The 20,205-nt window shown below is 38.5% G+C and overlaps 1 protein-coding gene across 2 annotated transcripts in view; it reads right to left on the reverse strand.

Annotated features, from left to right (window-relative positions):
- Window positions 1-2,844: 2,844 nt before the first annotated feature.
- Window positions 2,845-20,205, reverse strand: part of tmem131.L (transmembrane protein 131 L homeolog) — a 119,272-nt gene continuing 101,911 nt past the window's right edge. Inside the window, exons 26-41 of one of the 2 annotated variants that reach the window (XM_018247111.2) lie at window positions 20,045-20,196; window positions 18,954-19,096; window positions 17,027-17,213; window positions 16,124-16,309; window positions 14,896-15,054; window positions 13,388-13,977; window positions 11,025-11,200; window positions 10,684-10,820; window positions 10,298-10,419; window positions 10,023-10,178; window positions 8,715-8,874; window positions 7,856-7,974; window positions 7,671-7,770; window positions 6,434-6,537; window positions 5,490-5,650; window positions 2,845-3,901 (exon numbers count right to left, since the gene is read on the reverse strand). In XM_018247111.2, coding sequence (XP_018102600.1) covers window positions 3,608-3,901; window positions 5,490-5,650; window positions 6,434-6,537; window positions 7,671-7,770; window positions 7,856-7,974; window positions 8,715-8,874; window positions 10,023-10,178; window positions 10,298-10,419; window positions 10,684-10,820; window positions 11,025-11,200; window positions 13,388-13,977; window positions 14,896-15,054; window positions 16,124-16,309; window positions 17,027-17,213; window positions 18,954-19,096; window positions 20,045-20,196 — 2,946 coding nt within the window. In that variant the 3' untranslated portion in view covers window positions 2,845-3,607. Of the gene's footprint in view, window positions 3,902-5,489; window positions 5,651-6,433; window positions 6,538-7,670; window positions 7,771-7,855; window positions 7,975-8,714; window positions 8,878-10,022; window positions 10,179-10,297; window positions 10,420-10,683; window positions 10,821-11,024; window positions 11,201-13,387; window positions 13,978-14,895; window positions 15,055-16,123; window positions 16,310-17,026; window positions 17,214-18,953; window positions 19,097-20,044; window positions 20,197-20,205 lie in introns of both variants that reach the window. The other variant, XM_018247109.2, reaches the window with a different exon arrangement.

Raw genomic sequence — 20,205 nt, forward strand, 5'->3', positions numbered from 1 at the left:
TATTGCTAATTGTTCCCTCAATGTCCTCACAAGCTTTCAGGATGTATGAGCTATTATTTAGTACTCTGTATTATATTACTCTGTATTAATGTATACCTCAAATAAAGCTGTCTGGTTAATTTCCTGAGAATCTGTTTGGTTCAAGTCAGGCCCAGGGGGAACTTCGGGGCCAGGCTCGATTTGAGTAAGTATTTATTCAAATCCAAGAGGGACTTACTCATCGTGGCTGAGAATCTTATATCCCTGGAGGACTATAGGAGCATAAATCCAACAGTTCCATCTGTGGAATCTTAATAAAGGTGAATAGGTGTCCAGTAACTTTGTACAATACACATTTGCTTTGAAATGTTATCTTGGTCTCACCCGACCACAAAAGCTTTTCTTGTATCACAATTGGGTGAATTTGTATTGTGCTGGAATTGTTCCTGGATATTGTGTCTGTTCTTGATGAGAGACTGTGCCAGTGTAGTGGTGGATATTTCTTGGCTCTGCTCCTTATAACAAACAATTTGATGTGCTTAATATAATATATTTACCTACATCCCACTGTAATATCCATAGCAGTGAAGAGATGATTGTGGCATCAATGGAATTATCACTCCATGCTGCTACTGTAATATTAATATACAGTTGATTTATTGTTAAGGGGCCAGACCTGCTGTTATAATTAGTGATGGGCGAATAAATTCACCTGGCACCAATTTGTGGCGAATTCCTGCGTTTCGCCGCCGGCATCAATTTCCGATTTCCACAATTTTTTTGTGAAAACCTTTGAATTGCTCGATTTTTTCGTGAAAAGGATTTAATTGCTCAATTTTTTTGTGAAAACGTTTGAATTGCTCGATTTTTTGGTGAAAACGTTTGAATTGCTCGATTTTTTGGTGAAAACATTTGAATTGTTAGATTTTAGTGAATACGTTCGAATAGCTCTATTTTAGTGAAAATGTTTGAATTTCTTGATTTTCTCGTGAAAACTTTAGAATTGCTCAAATTTTTTGTGAAAACGTTCGCATTGCACAACTTTTTCATGATAATTTTCAAATTTCACGTTTTTTTGTGAAAATGTTCAAATTTCATTTTTTATTCGTGAAAACGTTTGAATTTCACATTTGTTTTTCTGAACTTTCCAATTCCACAATAAACATTGAGATGAAGAATATCACACGACAGCACTCTGATTATTACAATATAAATTAGAAGAGACCCAATAGCAGTAATGCAGTCGCCAGAGTACTTTTTACTTTTGGAGACAAAATGGATGTTTTACCTACATACTAGAATACCAGATTGCTTAAATAGTGACTATGATGTGAGTTGTTTCTTTTAGATTAATCACATTACTATATTGGTAATGGCTTCTTTCAATAAACTATTTTCTCCCTTCAATTATATCTGCTACATTATTGGGTAACTATAGCCATTAACTCTAACTCCTGGGAATATCATATTGAGTTCATACTCAATGGAACTAGTAATGTCTTACTACATTATCATTTTATGTAAGCCTTAAAGAAACATTTATTATCTCGATTTCTTTTCACTTACTTTAATATATGTAGCCAATTTTTATTTACTTTTGTGTTCTTGTGGTAATGTATGAGGTATCTATTGCTACACTAGGGGGCAGATTTATCTAAAACCTGCCAAATTGCTGTTTTAGCCTATGGGGGACCTCCTAGAACCCATTTGGAGTCAATTGGTTAAAAAGGGTGTACAGGGGTGTGACCATTAGCCTATGAGTAAGTGCCCATTTGGCACAAAACATGTTAAAATGGCAATTGCATTACTACTATTGGGTCTTTTCTAATTTATATTGTAATTTCTAAATTTTGGCAACAATTGAACTGCGGGTCTTTTTTTGAGGAGACCCATCAGGGCTGCCATCAGAGGGGGACAGGGGGTACGAGTGTCCTGGGCCTGAAGGGGGGCCCGGCAGTGCTGCACTTTCAAAAGAGCCAGGCCCCCCTTGACAGCGACGAAGCCTGCGGCCGTTTCCGAAGTCCCGGACAGCCGAAATGCAGAAGCGCCGAAAAATCCAAACAGCTGAAGTCCAGAAGCGGCGAAAAGACCCAAAGCCACGCGAATAGCCGAGGCCTAACTCCCGAAGCGGCGAAAAGACCAGAAGTCACGAAAGCAGGCGAAGTTGAGGTCCTGAAGCCACAAGTTCAATTCTACTGAACAACAGAATTTTTTTTTTTTAATCCCATGGCAACCAATGTATTATTTAAATATTCTATAGGCCCCTGCCACCCATGTTTTTTTTAAAAAATATTCTTTGGGGCCCCAATTTTTTTTTTAACTTGTAAGGGGGGCCCTGGCGCCAATGTTGTTTTTAAAAAATATTCTTTGGAGCCCCCCCTTTTTTTTAACTTGTAAGGGGGCCCTGGCACCAATGTTTTTTTATTTGAACTTAAAGGGGGGTCCTGGTCACCAATTATTTTTTTTAACTTGTAGGGGGAGGGGTTGGGGCTTGGGAGTTGAGGTGGGCGGGGCCCTTGTTGTATGGGGCCTCGTGATTTCTAATGGCAGCCCTGGACCACATTATTATTTTTCCTTTGGACTATGTTTTCTTACTTGATTCCAGGAACAGGGTTACACACCAGCGTTTTCCTAGCATTCTGATTATAGCAAGATGGAGACCAGCTGGTCCGAGGGCCGCATTGAATGATAACTGAAGGTAAAAGGTTAAACTACTAATAATTGCCTTGCTGCACATGATTCCCTATGATCAGATGTAGTGTTGTTTGCTGAGTCCATGGTACAGAGAGTGGATACTCAGAATTCATTGGCTGCCCCAACATGGAAAAATGTGTATTATGGAAGGAACGAGCCACAAAAACGGAATTACTGAAAAAAGCTTCATTTATTTAAGGTACAACATAAAGTTGCATGAATTGCCCCACAAACCCTGTTGTTATTCACAAGATTTTCTGTTGAGCAATTCAACTTAACTATAAAACGCATCCCGGTACTTAACCGAGAACACAAATGGAAGAGCTGCACAGCCATAATATCCCGCCTCCTGGACTCTCATCTTGCTGCAGTTTGTTCACTTAGCCGACAAGGAAACAAATTTTGCATGAAAAATACTCAGCATTTCAGCACAGACACTTCCGTGCCTTTATTAGAAACATAATACTGGGGGACCCACTCTTTTTCACATTAAAAAAATAAAAAATAGAGATTTCTTTTTTTTTTTCTGGGAGATGTCTATCAAATGAGGCAGATCTTATTTTCTCTGGGGCAATTAATACAGGGCTCAGTGGCAACATAAATAAATAGACATAAAGGGAGAGGAAACGGTTGCAAATAGTCTGTGTGGGTGACTTGTGTAAGGCGACGATTCTGCCAGACATTTTTTTTAGTTTTTTTGCCCTTCTTAAAACGGAACAGCAACATCAAGTAAACAGAAGAGAAGGCAAGAGAGAGAATTAAAACCAGTCTGAAGTTATATGTAAGAGGTGAATTCAAAGAAGGCCCGGGTGTTGGAATTTAAAAAAATAAATCAAATAAAACACCATTAAGATAAAAAGCCTGTTTGAAGGAACAAAAGGACACTCGTCCAATCAAATCACTAGGCAGTTTTTTTTCCAAATCCAGCAGAACTCTAATTATCAGGTGGGTAATGGGTGTTGGGCCATGGATCAGAACTTCTTCTCCCAATGGTGGGACTCCAAATCTTCCATGGATCGTAAGTCTGGCCTCCAATGGCGTCAGGGTTGTGCGAAGCAGCTGTGGAAGCAGAGTTAGAGGCGGAGCTATCACTGCCCATCAGGTCAATGCCGGGAAGAGCGTTGCTAGCGGTGGTGTAGGGGAGGCTGTTGTTAGGGTTGCTTGACCATATGGAACTGCTGAATGGGGTGGTTGTAGACCACAGGCTGTTTGTGTTCCCAAGGATGGACTGTTAAGAAATATAAAACTATTAGTATTATCAGTTACATATGAAGGGTCACACATCATATTGCTGCTTCAATAAATCAATGTTAATAACAATAAAACCGAGATGTTATACAACACAACTAATAGTGAGCAAATGAGCTTCTCAATCACTGGCAGCAATGCAGCCTCCCTCATAACACATTCAGCCAATTAGAACACAGAACTCTGCTCACTCACAGGTCAATATTGGACAATTTGATACAGTCATTTCAATGCTCTTCATCAGTCTTCATTATACAGCTATGGATGGGAGCTGTGTTCTCCAGAATGCTCAGGACCTGGGGTTTTCTGGATAAGGGAGCTTTCCATAATTCGGATCTCCATACTTTAAGTCAACTAAAGAATCATTTAAATATTAATCCCAATAGGATTCTTTTGCCACCAATAAGGATTAAAGGGGTTGTTCATCTTTAAATGAACTTTTAGTATGATGTAGAGAGGGATATTCTGAGACTATTTGCAATTGCAATTCATTTTTTTATTATTTGTGGTTTTTGAGTTATTTCGCTTTTTATTCAGCAGCTCTCCAGTTTGCAGTTCAACCTGATTTGGCCTGGTGTGTCGGTGGCTCTTTTGACAAGCAGATCCTAAAGGTTATGTCCTTGGAACACAATTACATAGGTGGGGCTTTGTTTAGCTAACAGGTTAAAGATGGCTAAACAAATTACAGGGGGCTGTAAATACAGTGAAATAAACGTAGCCCTTGTGCTTCATATAAAACATGTTTAAAGTACAGGAAAGACATAACATGGGTGTCACATTTTGGAGTGATACATCACAATATTATAAGTACTTATGGCCTTCTAACTGGCATTCTAGCAACATTCTGTTTAAAGCAGCCATATTGCTGGCATAGTTGAATCCTTTTATACACCAAGATTAAAAGAGAACTAAAGCGTAAAAATGAATTAGGGATGCACGGAATCCAAGATTCGGTTCGGGATTCGGCCAGGATTCGGGCTTTTCCAGCAGAATTCTGATTTGGCCGAATCCTTCTGCCTGGCCAAACCAAAATCCTAATTTGCATATGCAAATTAGGGGTGGGGAGGGAAATAGTGTAACTTTTTGTCACAAAACAAGGAAGTAAAAAATGTTTCCTCTCACCACTCCTAATTTGCATATGCAAATTAGAATTAGCATGTGCAGTGAATCAGCAGAAAAGAAGATGGGGAGCTACTGGGGCATCTTTGGAGACACAGATCTTTACTGCTAAAAGGTTGTGGTTGACTTGGGCTGGTACAGAAGCCAAGAACATCATGTACAACATTTCTAGCTACTTCTTTAGTTAAGATTTAGTTCTCCTTTAAGTTTTCATAATTTTGCAATGTATTTTTTTAAATTATTAACACTGACAGCAGTGGGAAACTGATGTTACAGTTGTCAATGAACTATTACTGGACTTATAGTAGTATGGAGTCATTGTGCAAAGAACATAGAGCTGAAAATAGGGGAAACAGCAGTTTGCACTTTACACACAAATGGACCATTCCCATAGGCAGAGAAGTGATTCTGAAGGTTCCAATCCCAGTAAGAAACACAGCGATACTTACATGTGATGCATGGGTGGGAGATCCTGTGCTGGTTGGCCAGGTGGGAACAGGGTCAGCGCTGGGCGCATCCCAGATTGATGATGTCGACTCAAATTCACTCCATTTCTTCTGAGGATCAGGGCCATAAGCAGACCTTGGAAATGTCAACTTATTAAACACCTCTGTTGGTAAAGGACAAACAAGACTATGTGAAAAAGAATTCCAACCAGTGTGGGAACAAATACATCATATACACACAGCAGACATGGAAAAACTGTATTCTGGGCAAGAGAAGAGAGAGTTATTGGGACACTATCACATTCTCTCAGTGATGTTTTACTATATAGACAATATATTAAACCAAAGTCTTGTTCTGATTTTTCTTGCTTGAAAGGATAAGTAAACCTTTAAAAGAAGTGAATGCAATTGACAATCATTATTTTTTTCCCTCAAAATATTAAGGAAACATGTTCTGTTAATATGAATGAATTTTGTTACAGCAGCGCCACCTGCTGGTCAGTATGTAACTACCAAGTAATCAAGGAAGTTGTCAGGAGAAATAAACAGGGCTGGTCTGATGTTCTTCTGGTTAGGAAAGAATGTGAGAAAAAACATCTGAGCTTTTTAACCAGCCCTCTGTCTTTCTCCTGAATGTACTGTTGCCCTGCACTGGTATAACTGGCACGTGCTGGCAAATCTCAAGTAGTTAAGGACTGGCCCCCCATATATATAATAAAGGACAAAATTTTGGCAGGTTCAGTACCAATAAGATGTTTACTTTGAAAGCTGTGACAATAAGCGCTACGTGCTGATTGGTTTAGACCTGTAGCAAGCATTGCACAGAAGCCCCAATGGTTTCCACCAGAAGACGCAGTGTAAAGTAAAATGAAGCAGCCAATAATCATGCCTCCTGATAATGAAGAGTGAGGGTTGAAAGAAAGTGCAACTGCTTCTAGATCACTCACCCCCTGTTAAGTTGAAGGAATTGCTGGGTCCGAAAGCAGAGAATGACTTGAGTGGAACTAAGTCCGGGCTGTTGGGGCTGCTGATGGGGCTCCATAGGCCAGAACTAAGTAGAAAGATAAAATATAAAGTAGAAAGATAAATATATTGTCTTTAATCAGTAACCCTAGCTGTCAGGCTGTCAGACTTTATGAGCAATAAACACGATGGTGTGCAGTATTTGTAGTCTGGGAGTTGGATATGACCTTGTATGACATAGATTTACACTACATTGCACTTGGACCTTGTGACAACAGCTCCAATATTAAATGCTGATAGCACTGTACCAGAATGTTATATATTAACCCTAACTACAATGGCAACATATTGAGGCAACACAAAACATGACTTTTCTTGTCTTGCTATTCCATCTCCTCTTCTCCCTATATTGTGGCTTCTTCTAAAAGCTTCCCCTCCTTCTTCCATCTGTGGTTTTCCCCTTTTCATCCAGAACATCATTTTCTACTTCTCAAATTTCTCCTCATTAGTTATTGTTCTATGCTGCTTTCCTCACATTGTCTTCTATTACTTCTCCTCCATCTCATATATACAATTTTCCATGGTAAGGTCTCCTCAGTCTCAATACCCCATATTGTTTCTTTCCAGTCTGCACTGCCCCAGTTACTACTCTCTGCAATAGTTTTGCTTTCCCCACATTATCTCACTGGTATGCTGCCATTCTTCCCTATTGTTTTTCACTTTCTTTAAGGAGAAGGAAAGGTTAAAACTAAGTAAGCCTTATCAGAAAGGTCCACCTAAATATACCAGTAAACCCTCAAAGTAGTCCTGCTCTGAGTCAGACTCAGACAGGAAGTGATGTCACATCAAGCTAATACTGCAGCTGCTATCCTAAATAAACAGAGAGCTTCTATGGTAAAACATTCTACAGAATAAATATAGTATTCTAACTTGCACTATTGCAGCTAATCTATTGGCAATACAATGCCTCTGTAGCTTTCCTTCTCCTTTAATTAATGACAATATTAAGTGCAAGCACTGCAATGTTTATCGACCTGAACGTTTTGAGTATTTGAGCCACAAAGAACAGTAATCTGCCTAAGGCCACAAGGAACAGACATATTTTTGTTCACTGGTGCTGATCCATATGATTGAACTAAGCCAGCAAGGCAAACACTTTGAATAAGCTATAGAAAGTGAAATAAGAGAGAAGGACTGGAATGGGTAGAACGTCATCCTCACCTATCAGAGCCATCACTATCCAGGGAAATGGTGTGTGCGACACAAATGTTGCTAGGGGCGTCTCTCTTAGTAACAGCTGGCTTTGCCACTCCATTACCACCTGTTAAAATTGAATAATAAAATTCTAATCTGCACATTTTCTTTAATAAATTGCTTCCAGGGCCCATCTTATACAGCCAAATTACCTGGGTTTTTGTCATATCCTGCAGCTACAGCGGCAAAGGTGGGGTTGCCATTTCGTCCAGGTAAAGAGGTTGCTTTCGTCAGCTTGTGTTTGGTACCAGTAAAGTTGCTTCTTAGATCACTATAACAAATTAGAAAAAGAAAATATTTTGACTCTCAAATGTACTAACCTAGAATTGCAGCTTTCATTTTCTGTATCAGTGGGCTTCAAACTTTTATTCATTTCAAGATCACTAATGGCAAAGAGCTAACGGTGTTTCTCAGAGAGAAGTCACTTTGGTTCTTCCATACAAGGCACATTGACCCCAATAACACAGGCATCCATATTATGGTACTACTATCATGTAGAGTGAAACAGAGCAACTGTCCTAGATTTTTAGGAGAGAATAGTATTTTGGTGTTTTTCCCCAAACGCAACACTTATCTGCAAGTCATTATAAAGCAATTATAAAACAATTGTGGCGGTATTGAATGGGAATGCAGAATTCTATTCTGGCACAAAAGCCAGACTATGATAAAAACATGTTTGCACTAATTAACATTTGCATAGTATTACTTACAGACTGTTAGTGAATGACCCACTGACCTGGTATTGGGCTTATTAGTGACGGCCAGGTCAGGTTTATAAATTTGCACCAAACCCTAACCTGTTGCCTGACAAGCTGCACCCAAATTCGACCAAAACCTGACCCAACCCCTTCAATGATGTCACTATGAGCTGAGCTGACGTGGTGATGTCACCATAGGGGGTTCCAGTGCTTTACAAAATGAAAAAGGCTCTGCTCTATTTCTAATGTGCCTGAAGCCATGTCTGGGGCAAAGGTTTTCACCCACCACAAGTGTTTGCTGGTGATTACTTACTGATTGTTTGTGCTATTGACAATGCTGCTGTAGCTGCCTCTTGCCACAAAGCTCACTGACGGGGGAGGGGAAGGAGAGGTAGGAGCAGGTGAGGTTTGTCGTTGTTTCAAAAAATCATCTGCATGGTGTGTTTGTAAAGACAGTTTGTAAAGGCTGTCTGCTGCTAAAACAAAATGGTAGAGAGAGAGAGGTTATGGAGTATTAGTAACAAGAAACTGCTTAAAGGAAAACTATACCCCCCAAACAATGTAAAAATATATTGAATAAAACAGCTCATATGATTTTTCATAATAATATACTTTTCTAGTAGTATGTGCCATTGAGTAATCATAACTAGAAAATTGCCATTTTAAAAAATAAGGGCCGCCCCCTGGGATCATATGATTCACAGTGCACACAAACATACCAACAAACCATACTTGTTAGGTCACATGAGCCAATTAACAGACAGAGTTGTGTCTTTTGCTTCCACACTTCTTCTGTTGCTTAAGTATTCATTTTGGGTGTATAGATTTCCTTTAATTTTACTAATATGAAAGGAACCAAGCTTCTGTTTCACATACAACTTCCATCATACCTGACAGTTGCATAACCATATCATAAGAATCCATACTGACGGAGAACAAAGCACAGCTGCCCATACACAGAACCATATAACTGGGCAAAAATACTTTAATTTCCTTCTCGCAAACAGGAAAAGACTTTGTATAGTGCAAAAATGACCAGATATACAATTTAAAACCATGCATTCTAAAATAGATCATTTCTTACTTGTGACGGTTATTTCAATTGAACCAAATGTGGGAATCTAGCACTAAAACAGCCATGTATGTAGTATGGGAAAAAAGCAGAGAACACTGTGCATTTAAAGGGATACTATCCTGATGTCTTAAAAGATGGGAATATTATAGCAGCTGAGCTAGCTCTTGTATCTATAAAGAATAATTTATACTTCTACTATGCCACATATTTATACACGTACAAGTGTTTTTACTCTGTGATACAGGATCTCCAATCTTTTGTAGTAGCAATCTTATACCATAAAGAAAAAAGTTGAACTTGGTAGACATCTGTCTTTTCAATGTGCTATATAAATAATGAAGCAGTGTCAAATCCCATTCAAGCTACAGCACAAGGAGTATGTGAGGTTGGTACTTGCATGTTTTATTCAATGAAACTGAGCAGAAGAGAATGTTATTGCAGCTTCTAAATTATGATGCACATGAGGAGCTGTGCCAAGAACCTAATGAAGCATAAATACAGCAAAACTATAGGCAATGCATTGATCTCTGGGATGAGTATACTCACAGCTGCCTGCTTTATGAATTGGCACAGAGTCCCACTCTGGTGGTGGGGAATCTTTCTCTCCTTCTGAACTGCTGGTGTTGCCCATTTCCTGACCAGTGCGACAAGGGAGAAATTTTGCCAGAGTCTGTCTGTTGTCCACTAACTTATTGTTGGTACCTGCAAACAGACATTCACACACCAGGCCGAGTAAGATGCTTAGTAGAACAGCGCAAGAATACAAAACTAATACTCACTAGAAATCTGCATTAAAAACAAAAGAAAACAGAGCAAAATACCTCGTGCTTTCTGCAAAGTCTTTGGTTTAGAACCATTCAGCAGTGGGTTCTGCACTGTCATTTTTGAGAAATGTTTACGTTGCTTGTTTTCAAGAGGTGTGGTATATGGTAATTCCAAGGAGCTGAAATGGTAAAACACAGGGTTGGAAATGAAATTAGCGAGGCAACTCACATTGCTTCCCATGCTCTGCTAAGTCTTTTATGTTAGATGTTGTGGATACAATGGGACAATTTAAAACAAACACCACCTAGATATAAGGTAACACATGCATAAATAATAAACTGGCATGTTTTTTTTTAGGAATGTTCATGAAGTAATTTGGAGTGACCTCAAGAGTGGTTATTGGTAGAAAGGCTACATTTGATAAAGTTGTTCTGCTTCTCACCTTTGCTTCACCTCAGGAGCACTTTCTTTTTTGTTGTTGTTGTAGTTTACGACTTTCTTGCTTTTCGGTTTCACCGTGAAAATTTCTCTTTCTATTTTTACAGGCATGGCTTGTTTTCCCTTTAACTTTTCCCCATCCTGCAGAGAGATACAAATATTAGGTATTCTAAAAACATTCTTAGATTCTGAATTTCATTATTCATTATCACAAAACCATTTTGTTCATATAAATGGATCTGATTCTGTATCCAGCCTTTGGTATGTATCTCTTTATCCCTCTATGAGCTTCATGTAAAAACAAATTAGGAAATCTGTTCAGGCACATATACAATAACAGCGCACCTCTTTGACAGGGGGCTCAGTATCAGGATTAGACGTTTCTGTAGTGGTTGAGGAGCTGTCATCATCAGCGAGAGAGTCTTTAAGTTCATCCTCCGGCTGTTTGCCTTTTACTCTTCTGTCTTTCTCTTCTTGCTTCTTTTGAAATTTGGATTTGTGCTGAACAGACTTTGTTTTCCCTGTTGAGATAGTGGAAGGAAAGTTCAGGAACTGAGCTAATTGGTGCATCTTACACAGCCATGATTATAAAACATAAAGAAACAGTAACACCAAAAAATAAAAGTCTTTTAAAGTAATGAAAATATAATGTAGCGTTGTGTTGCACTGCTAAAACTGGTGTGTTTGCTTTAGAAACGCTACAATAGTTTATATAAAGAAGCTGCTGTGTAGCCATGGGGGCAGCCATTCAAAACTGAAAAGGCTCAGCAAAGCAGATAACAGATAAGCTCTGTAGTATGCAATGGGCTTGTTCAGAATTTTTGTACAATATTCAGTGCTTTTATGGTGAGAGACGAGGTGAGGCAAATTGTTAGGAAACATAATTGTCATGAGTATGACCACCTTAAAGCAGTGGTTCTAAGACTGTGAATAATAGTTAAAGTAACATTTGGGGAAAACATCTATTTGCTTTACTAAATATAATTAAAAACATAGCCTGAACAACAATTAAGGTGAGATTTGGGATAAAATTATCAAAATTGTGGATAAATGACATGTACACCAACAGGCCAAAGGATGGGCTTCCACTGGGGTCCCTTGAACTGAAAATGTAATACAGGTATGTTGTCTCATTGCAGTATCTGGAAACATTTGTTTTTTTATTTTTTTATAAAATAGAGTGCTCTACCTGTTGTAAAGTACATGTGGATTCGTACGATTTTCGGACCGTGTGTGGAGAGTCCCGATATTTTTCGTCTGGCGGAGATCGTTCGTTTGGTCGATCGGACAGGTTAGAAAATTTCTGTCGGCTGCCTATAATATCTCTGCATGTATTGCCGATCGTACGATTTTCAGTGGGAGACTGTCACTAGCTTTGTCTATCGTACGATTGCTGTCAGGGGCAGAACATCGGCTGATCTGTTCTTTAACTACTTTATTTGGTCGGAATGGTAAGACTTTGATCTGAATAGTTAGCGGCAGGTCGGGAGATGGGAAAGTCCGACGATTGGATCTTCGCGTCTATGGCCAGCTTTAGTCATAAGCAAATACAACGAAACTGTAGCACACTGATCCAGTTTTTAAATTGCAAAGGTGATTTATTGACTCTTAGTAGACAAAGTAAGGCAACGTTTCGGACCACGTTTTTTTTAACTATTCTCATTTTCTCTCTAGTAAGCTTCGGATTATGCAGATGCTGGTACCAGCACTGAAATTGTTTATTCAGTAACCATTACTAAGTATGAATCTGCATAATCCGAAGCTTACTAGAGAGAAAATTTGAATAGTATGCAGTACAGGTACCACATAAGCGTCTCAGAATAATTCATGTTTAATGATGCAATTTTAATTCCTTAGGATGTACTCTGAGGACACCTGAATTGTCACAAATGGCATAATGGGACTAGCAAAAATTCACAGAATTTTTATGCATGTACACCTTGTTTGGACTTTTTGGACTTTGTGCACACTTATGTATTGTTGTTATATTTGGGATGGCATACAAGGACTCCTATATAGGAATTATCTATGATATAAAAAATAATTTTATGCCTGCTATTTAGTTTTCCTTTATGTATATATGTGTTACAACTTCCCCTCCCCTTTACACCTCCTACCATTTTTTTTACCTTCTGTCATTACTCCAGCCCCTTGTTAAACTATTTAACACAGGAGACAGAGTGAAAACTAAGCTTGATAAAGGGCCCAGTGTGGTCCGAAACGTTGCCTTACTTGGTCTACTAAGAGCCAATAAATTACCTCTGCAATTTAAAAACGGGATCAGTGTGCTACAGTTTCCTTGGATTTATTTATGTAGTGTCAGTCCAGTTACTTTTCCGATATAACAATGTATTGTGTTGTTCCCACATGATTTCCAATTTGATACTGTAGTTCCCTTTTCTGCTTCCTCCCTGTATGTGGCTGTGAGTATTGTATACAGTCCAAGAAGTGTTTTAATACACATAAAGATTCTGGTGCAACTACTACGGCATTGTTTACTTGGCCCTACCTCAGGTATACTTTAGACACAACAATGAGTTTCACATGTAGAAGTCTGAAAAGATATTCCCCTTTTGAAATGAGAATCCCACAAGTAATATAGCAGCTCCACTTATAAAGGCAAAAGTGTTCTATGTGTGCAAAAATCTATGCCTTTAACCTATATCTACATTCCCACAAACAGGCAAAAGTCTTGTCATCTAATTTACCTTTATTTTTAAGTACTGGAGATGGGGGCTGTTCTGTAAACACATCTGAATGACTGATTTCTGACTGACCAAAGTCTTTGTCCATAGCTTCTATAAGATTAGTTATATCAGAATCATCTGAGCTGTGCCTGGCATTATTGCTGCCAGTTCGAAAGTACTCTGGATGGGAAGAATTACTGGTCACCGGTCGTGGGACTTCTGCTTGCTGCTCTGCTTGTGGTGGAGGCACTGCTGGTGATTGTGTAGATGGAAGTGGTTCCTGTGAGGCTTGATTTTGATTCAATCTTGTGCCCCTGGAGCGCCTGGTTAAAGCTTGGTTTTGAGCAGCTGTATTAGAGTCTGTTTGTTGGGAGGGGGCTTTAGTACCTGGTTGTGCAACAGATGCTTGTGAAGATAATTTACTGGATATATTGGAGTTGTTCTTTGTTCGACTGATTTCTGTATCAGGAGCACTCCTACTGCTTTGCAGGTTGGATACTGGGTTGCATGGCTTGTGATTACCTGTACCAGTCCCAGTCCTGGTGGAGGTACTTCCTGTGTATAAGCCTCTGTTAGAGCTGTGGTTTGAGTCTGATCCAAGGGAATTAAAGCTAAAACAGTAAAAAAAAAAAAAAATACATTACTAAACATGTATACACAATTTAAATTATAATCTTATAATACAGAACACCTCATTCTATACAGAAAAAAACAATATAGTTTGTTAAATATGCACTGAATAGTACTAATTCAAACCCATATCATGCTGTAAATTCAGCTTCTCAGGCTACAGGCTCAGTATAGTTCAGAGCAGCCAGAGAAGTTCTCAAACAAATCTTATTTTCCTGTAACTGAACTGCGAGCACATCTTGCTACATTTTGGTGAAACACACTTAAAGGAAAACTATAACCCTCAAACAATGTAGGTCTCTATAAAAAGATATTGCATAAAACAGCTTATTTGTAAAACCCTGCTTCATGGAAATAAACCATTTTCAAAATATACTTTTTTAGCAGTATGTGCCATTGGGTAATCATAAATAGAAAACTGCCATTTTAATAAATAAGGGCCGCCCCCTGGGATCGTATGATTCACTGTGCACACAAACATACCAAGCAAACTATACTTGTTAGGTCACATGAGCCAATTAACAGACAGAGTTCTGTCTTTTGCTTCCCCACCTGTTACAGTTAGAGTTGTGTTATTTCTGGTCAGGTGATCTCTGAGGCAGCCATCACGAAATGGTGGTTCAAGGCAAGAGATGTAAAAGGACAATATTTACTTAAATATATAGACCAGTTTGATAAGATTCTTTAATATGTCACTTAATTTGATATAAACTATCTGTTGCTCAAGTATTCATTTTGGGGGTATAGTTTTCCTTTAAGTGACATTTCTATTTCTCATTCAAACTGCATGACACAAAATAACACTTTGATCTCAGATTGTAAACTATACTGTTTTTGCTAAATTAGTTGGTTATATAAATAACAGATGATAATAATAAATCCTTTGCATAGTAACTTGCCTGCTTTCTGATGAAATGCCCACAATTCTTCTGAGGTCAAAAGGTCGTCCAAAAACAATGGAAGGATGTGCGGATTCAAAGGAAAGCCGCCTTTTAAATGGTTCCCATATCCCTTGAGCTTCTAAGTAAGCTGTTACAATAACTAATAGAAACAGCAAACTGCAGGGGACAATCATAGGGGGAAAAAAAAAACAGTTAATACATTATTTTATTTTTATTAGTGATCTTGTTTTGCTAGATAATGAAGTTGTCTTAACATATTATAAAGAGCAAATAAAATGTTTTGTCAGTTTCTTAATCCTTTTCCTGCCAAAGAAAGCTGGGTTATGGGCACTTCATTAAAAGCACATTAATAAGGTAGCTCAACCTTAAACCCCAAAATGTAGGTGCTACAACTTTAGTTGCAAGGATGTGCCTGCCAAGGATGTAGATGCTATGCTGTTGGCAAGCGAAGGGTTAAAGTAACTGCATACACCTATATAAAACTTTTTTTCTAAGTGAAAAAGCTTTAAAAAAAAATCCATCTTTCCATAAATGGGTGGTTCACCTTTAAGTTAACTTTTAGTATGTTATAGAATGGCGGATTTTAAGCAACTTTTCAATTGGTCATTATTTATTTATTTTTATAGTTTTTTTTAATTATTTGCCATCTTCTTCTGACTCTTTCCAGCTTTTAAATGGGGGTCACTGATCCCATCTAAAAACAAAGGCTCTGTAAAACTACTTATTGTTATTGCTACTTTTTATTATTTATTGTTATTGCTACTCATCTTTCTATCCAGGCCCTCTCCTATTAATATTCCAGAGTTTAATTCAAATCAATGCATGGTTGCTGGGCAATTTGGACCCTAGCAACCAGCTTGCTGAAACTGCAAAACGGACAGCAGTTGAATAAAAAGCTAAATAACTCAAAAACCACAAATAATAAAAAAATAAAAACCAATTGCAGAATAGCACTCTCTATATAATACTTAAAGTTAACTGAAATGTAAGCAACCCCTTTAACAAAAGGCCAGTCTGTGCTTTCTGATGCTCCACACAGGTTTTCAATCCAACTTGAGGAGCAGAAAGCAGCTTTCAACAGAGCGATAGTCCTTGTTAGACGAGCAAACCAGGGAACCACCTAAACATTATTAAATGCTATTTTTTGGACCGAAAATATGAAAAGTCTCATTTTCATGGCTCACGTTACACATGCAAAAATGCAAACTAAAATAGAGATATGTACCTCATTATCCCTGAGATGATGACATAAAGTGCCAGTTCCCAGTTGGGCCGTGGAAGTGCTTCTGCACATGTAGCTAGCATGTGATATGGAAGGGATGCATTTAGTACAAAAACAAATTCAGAACCACCTGCTGTTATAATTCTCAGCTCACGGATCACTCGTGAGGAGGTGAAGTCTGGTGTAAACCTTTAAAAAAAAAAAACAGAACAAAAGAAAAAGAATAGTTAGACCATAAAAGTCAGCTTCACTATTTGAGCACAAATAAAATGACCGTTTTCCCATAAAGAACACAATCTGTTGCCCATCTCCAGCACTTGTGAGGGTGCACATTTAGGGAATAATGATCAAAACTTGGTCTCCTTTAAAATCCCATTGCAACTGTACAAGTGAGTAACCAAGACACTATTTTTTGTGCTTTGGCAATTTAAAAGTAGATTTTTCAGAGGTTTAGAGAAAATTTATCATTGGGTGAAAGTTCAACCTTTCATAAACACAGAACTAAAAATCCAATTGAATGAATATAAAGTGGATGAGTTTTTCTGTGCTAAACTCGCATTTTGATAAATCAGCCCCTAACTATCACAGGGAGGTAAATTGGTTGATGAGAGCAGGGAAAATGCAGTGATTTTAACAATTTTTTTTGTCTATTTCTAGAAAGGAGAAATCAGTTTATGAAGGTTGCCTTTTGAACTGACTCAACTCTGCTCAGGAAAAGGTTTATTATAAGTGAAAGTTACAAATGTCAAGGATCTGATTTTATGCATCACAGGGTAGTAAAAAAGCTTAATAAATTGTATCCTTTTTATTAAATATGTTTAAACTGAATATAGCCTTAAAGAATAGGCCTGAAAACAGAATCTAATAATTTTTAAATTGCAGAGAAACATTTATAAGAATACTTACAATATGGTAACCTCCTTTGAGGCATTAGGACCTAGTGCAAATTCGTTGCAATTCAAAATCTTGAATCCATACCCTTCACAGGAATATCCACTGATTTCCATGAATTTAACAGTCATGTCAAGCTGTCCTGTGTTTTCAAGTTTAAATGTCCTTTTCATAGTGAAGTTTGGTTCTCTGTGTTTAACTTCTAACCAAAGGAGAAAAACATGTCTTCGAAATGTATTTAAATGTCAGTCTACTTACTTATAGATGCTAAACAAAAATCACTGCAAAAGTGGAACACATTACACTGTAAGTGCATACTTGGTTTCAGGTTGTAGGTATAACAGAGGACAGATTGAGCACTGGAACCATTTGGAAAGGATTTCAGTTAGAGAAGAGGTGTAGGTTGTCACAGCACAGAGCAAATACTTTGTTAATAAGCATAGTGAGTATCTATCCTTTGAGATATTTTTAAGACTTTTTAAACCTATATTTAATGGTCCTATATTTGATTTGCTAAAGCACAGATCTTTACATTTACTGTTAGTCTTAGGAAAAGGGAACAAAAATAGAAGATATATATAGAAAGCACGCACTGCCTTTAACATGTATAAATGTAGTCCAAAAAGACATAAGGGACTGCAACTGCGGTTGGAGGCGAAAAAAGTGCAGTTGTTTGAACTGGTGTCATTAATTAAAGGTACACAATTACGTTGGGAGTATGGGAAGAAACATGGCATTGTGAGTAAAAAAAACAGTGACATGTGTACAGAATTGCACTTTGAACAAAGCAATGGTCATATAATATGGCATTTCCAGAAGTAATATTAAAGAAAAGTAAATCAAGACCTCCCATTACACAGTTCTGTTATGTGACTATGCTCCCAGTATTATCTGCGATCCACAGGTCAAGGATCTCCTTAGGGTTTGCATCGCCTCATGGTCCCTTGCACTGACACATACCCCACTTTCTTCCTCAGGGGTCCAGACTTAAATACATTTTTGCCTTGCCTTTGCATTTCTGTCCACTCTTTCTGGACTATAAAAGCCTGCTGTTTATATTGATTTATTTCCCACGAATTTACATCTTATCCAAAGTTTCTGTCCCACATGGGGACCTTTCTCCTTAAGCTGTCTGTCTAACTGTTACTGTCCATCTGTCTAACTGTCTTCCTGACTGTTTGATTGACTGTCTGTCTGTCGGTCTGTTTGTCTGACTAGTCAAATACACTGCATGCAGCACACTGAAGTGAATTGCTTCTCAGAAGGTGATTTATTGGCTCAAAATATATGAGCAGACAAAAAGTGGCAACGTTTCGGGGGTCGCAGGGCCCTTTATCAATCACCTTCTAAGAAACAATTCACTTAAGTGTGCTGCAGTATATTGGACTATTGCATATGATTCCTTTGACCCATGGAAGGTCAGATTCATTACTGTTCTAGCACCTGGGCCTAAGGGATTTATCACGAGGTCTGAGCACTCCATTATTGTGTGGAATTTCTGTGTCTGACTGTGACCGTCCATCTGTCCGGCTGTCGGCGTCTGTCCGGCTGTCGGCGTCTGTCCGGCTGTCGGCGTCTGTCCGGCTGTCGGCGTCTGTCAGTGTCTGTCTGACTGTCTGTGACTGTCCTTCTGTCTGATGATTGTCTATCTGACTGTGTCTGACCGACTGTCTAACTAGACAGGAAGGAAGACGCAACATGTGCTAGTTAATTGTCAGCATGTAAGTTTGTATATATAATATAAATTATCTGGATGCATTAGAAAGGCAAACCAACTTTCTTTGACCTATGGTCTATAGAATATAATGAAAACAAGGTCACATAATTTAAGTATAAACAGAACAAATTAACTATTCTGGTAATCTCTACAAAATAGGAGTACATTTTTGTAGAGGCAAAACCTGCATTAAAAGAGTAACAGCACCACCAAAAGATCACTTACTATCTGTACATTCTTTCAGAAATGCTTCTGTGATTTTAAACCGCAATGAGCTTCCAGGGCCTGGAGCTTTTCCCGCAACCTTAAGATTTTCCTTTGCTCCCTGCCCTTCTACCATTATCACATCAATTACAGTTAAATTATTTCTGCAAAATAAAAGAAAGTATTGTAGTTTAGTTGGTTTACAGAAAATGTTTTTGAAAAAGGCTGGTCAATATAGTACAATATTGCAGATCCTACAAAATCTTGTATAACCAATTGTAAATTTTGCCTTATTAATTTCCCTGGGCTGCAGATGGTAATTTCTATCTCTTACACTTGAGAAAGGGCAACACTTTCCCGAAACATGTCGTGTAAAGCAGCATGAATAAATAAATAATCACAAGCAGTTAATCTGCGTTTGAGTGCTCTCCTCTCTTTCAGCTTTTAGTTAATTTCTATCTCTGTTCAAGTTATATCTACAAAACTGTAGTCACTGAGCTGTAAGAAAATGTAAACTTTCAATAATGTCTTGGCATCAGAGTTGTACACAACTTGTCCTGAGTTGTAACCACACATATCCACATTAATATAGTACACCTTTAACCAAGAGTCAATCTATAATTATTCATGCAAGTAACATTTTAAAAGTGCCCTTTCAAGTGGTTGTAATTGCAAGCTTAAGAGTTTCTCATCTTGATTGCACATTCAAGCTACTAAAGGTGGCCATACAAGGGCCGATAAAAGCTGCCGACAGACCGTGTCGGCAGCTTATTGGCTCGTGTATGGCCCCCCCCCCCCGACGGGCTTCACCGATCGAGATCTGCGAGAAAGTCGGCCAGATCTCGATCGGATGGGACAAAAAAAATCCCGTCGGCTCACGGCCGCATCTATTCATTGATGCGGTCCCGCGATCCGGCCGACCATTACTATTCTTTACGATCCGATCGTTGGACCCTAGGGCATATCGGGGAGAGATCCGCTTGTTTGGCGACATCGCCAAACAAGCGGGTCTCTCAGTGTATGGCCACCTTAAGTCTTTCGGCTGCCATTCTGTTAGTGTTCCAGTGAGTTCAAATCACTAATGAGATTTCCTTTCAAGCAAGTATACTTACCTAACAATAAGTAAAGAAGAAACTGTTTGATTCTGAACTGGAGTGAATTTTAATTTCACATTTTGTTTCTCCCCAGATTTCAAAACAAGATTCAGTACGGAGTGGCGCGAGGAGCCCTCTGTAAAGCTGTGACTGCTCTGCACAGGGTTTACCTGGCAAAG

Source organism: Xenopus laevis, chromosome 2L (genome assembly GCF_017654675.1).
Source record: "Xenopus laevis strain J_2021 chromosome 2L, Xenopus_laevis_v10.1, whole genome shotgun sequence".
Classification (NCBI taxonomy): Eukaryota; Metazoa; Chordata; class Amphibia; order Anura; family Pipidae; genus Xenopus; species Xenopus laevis.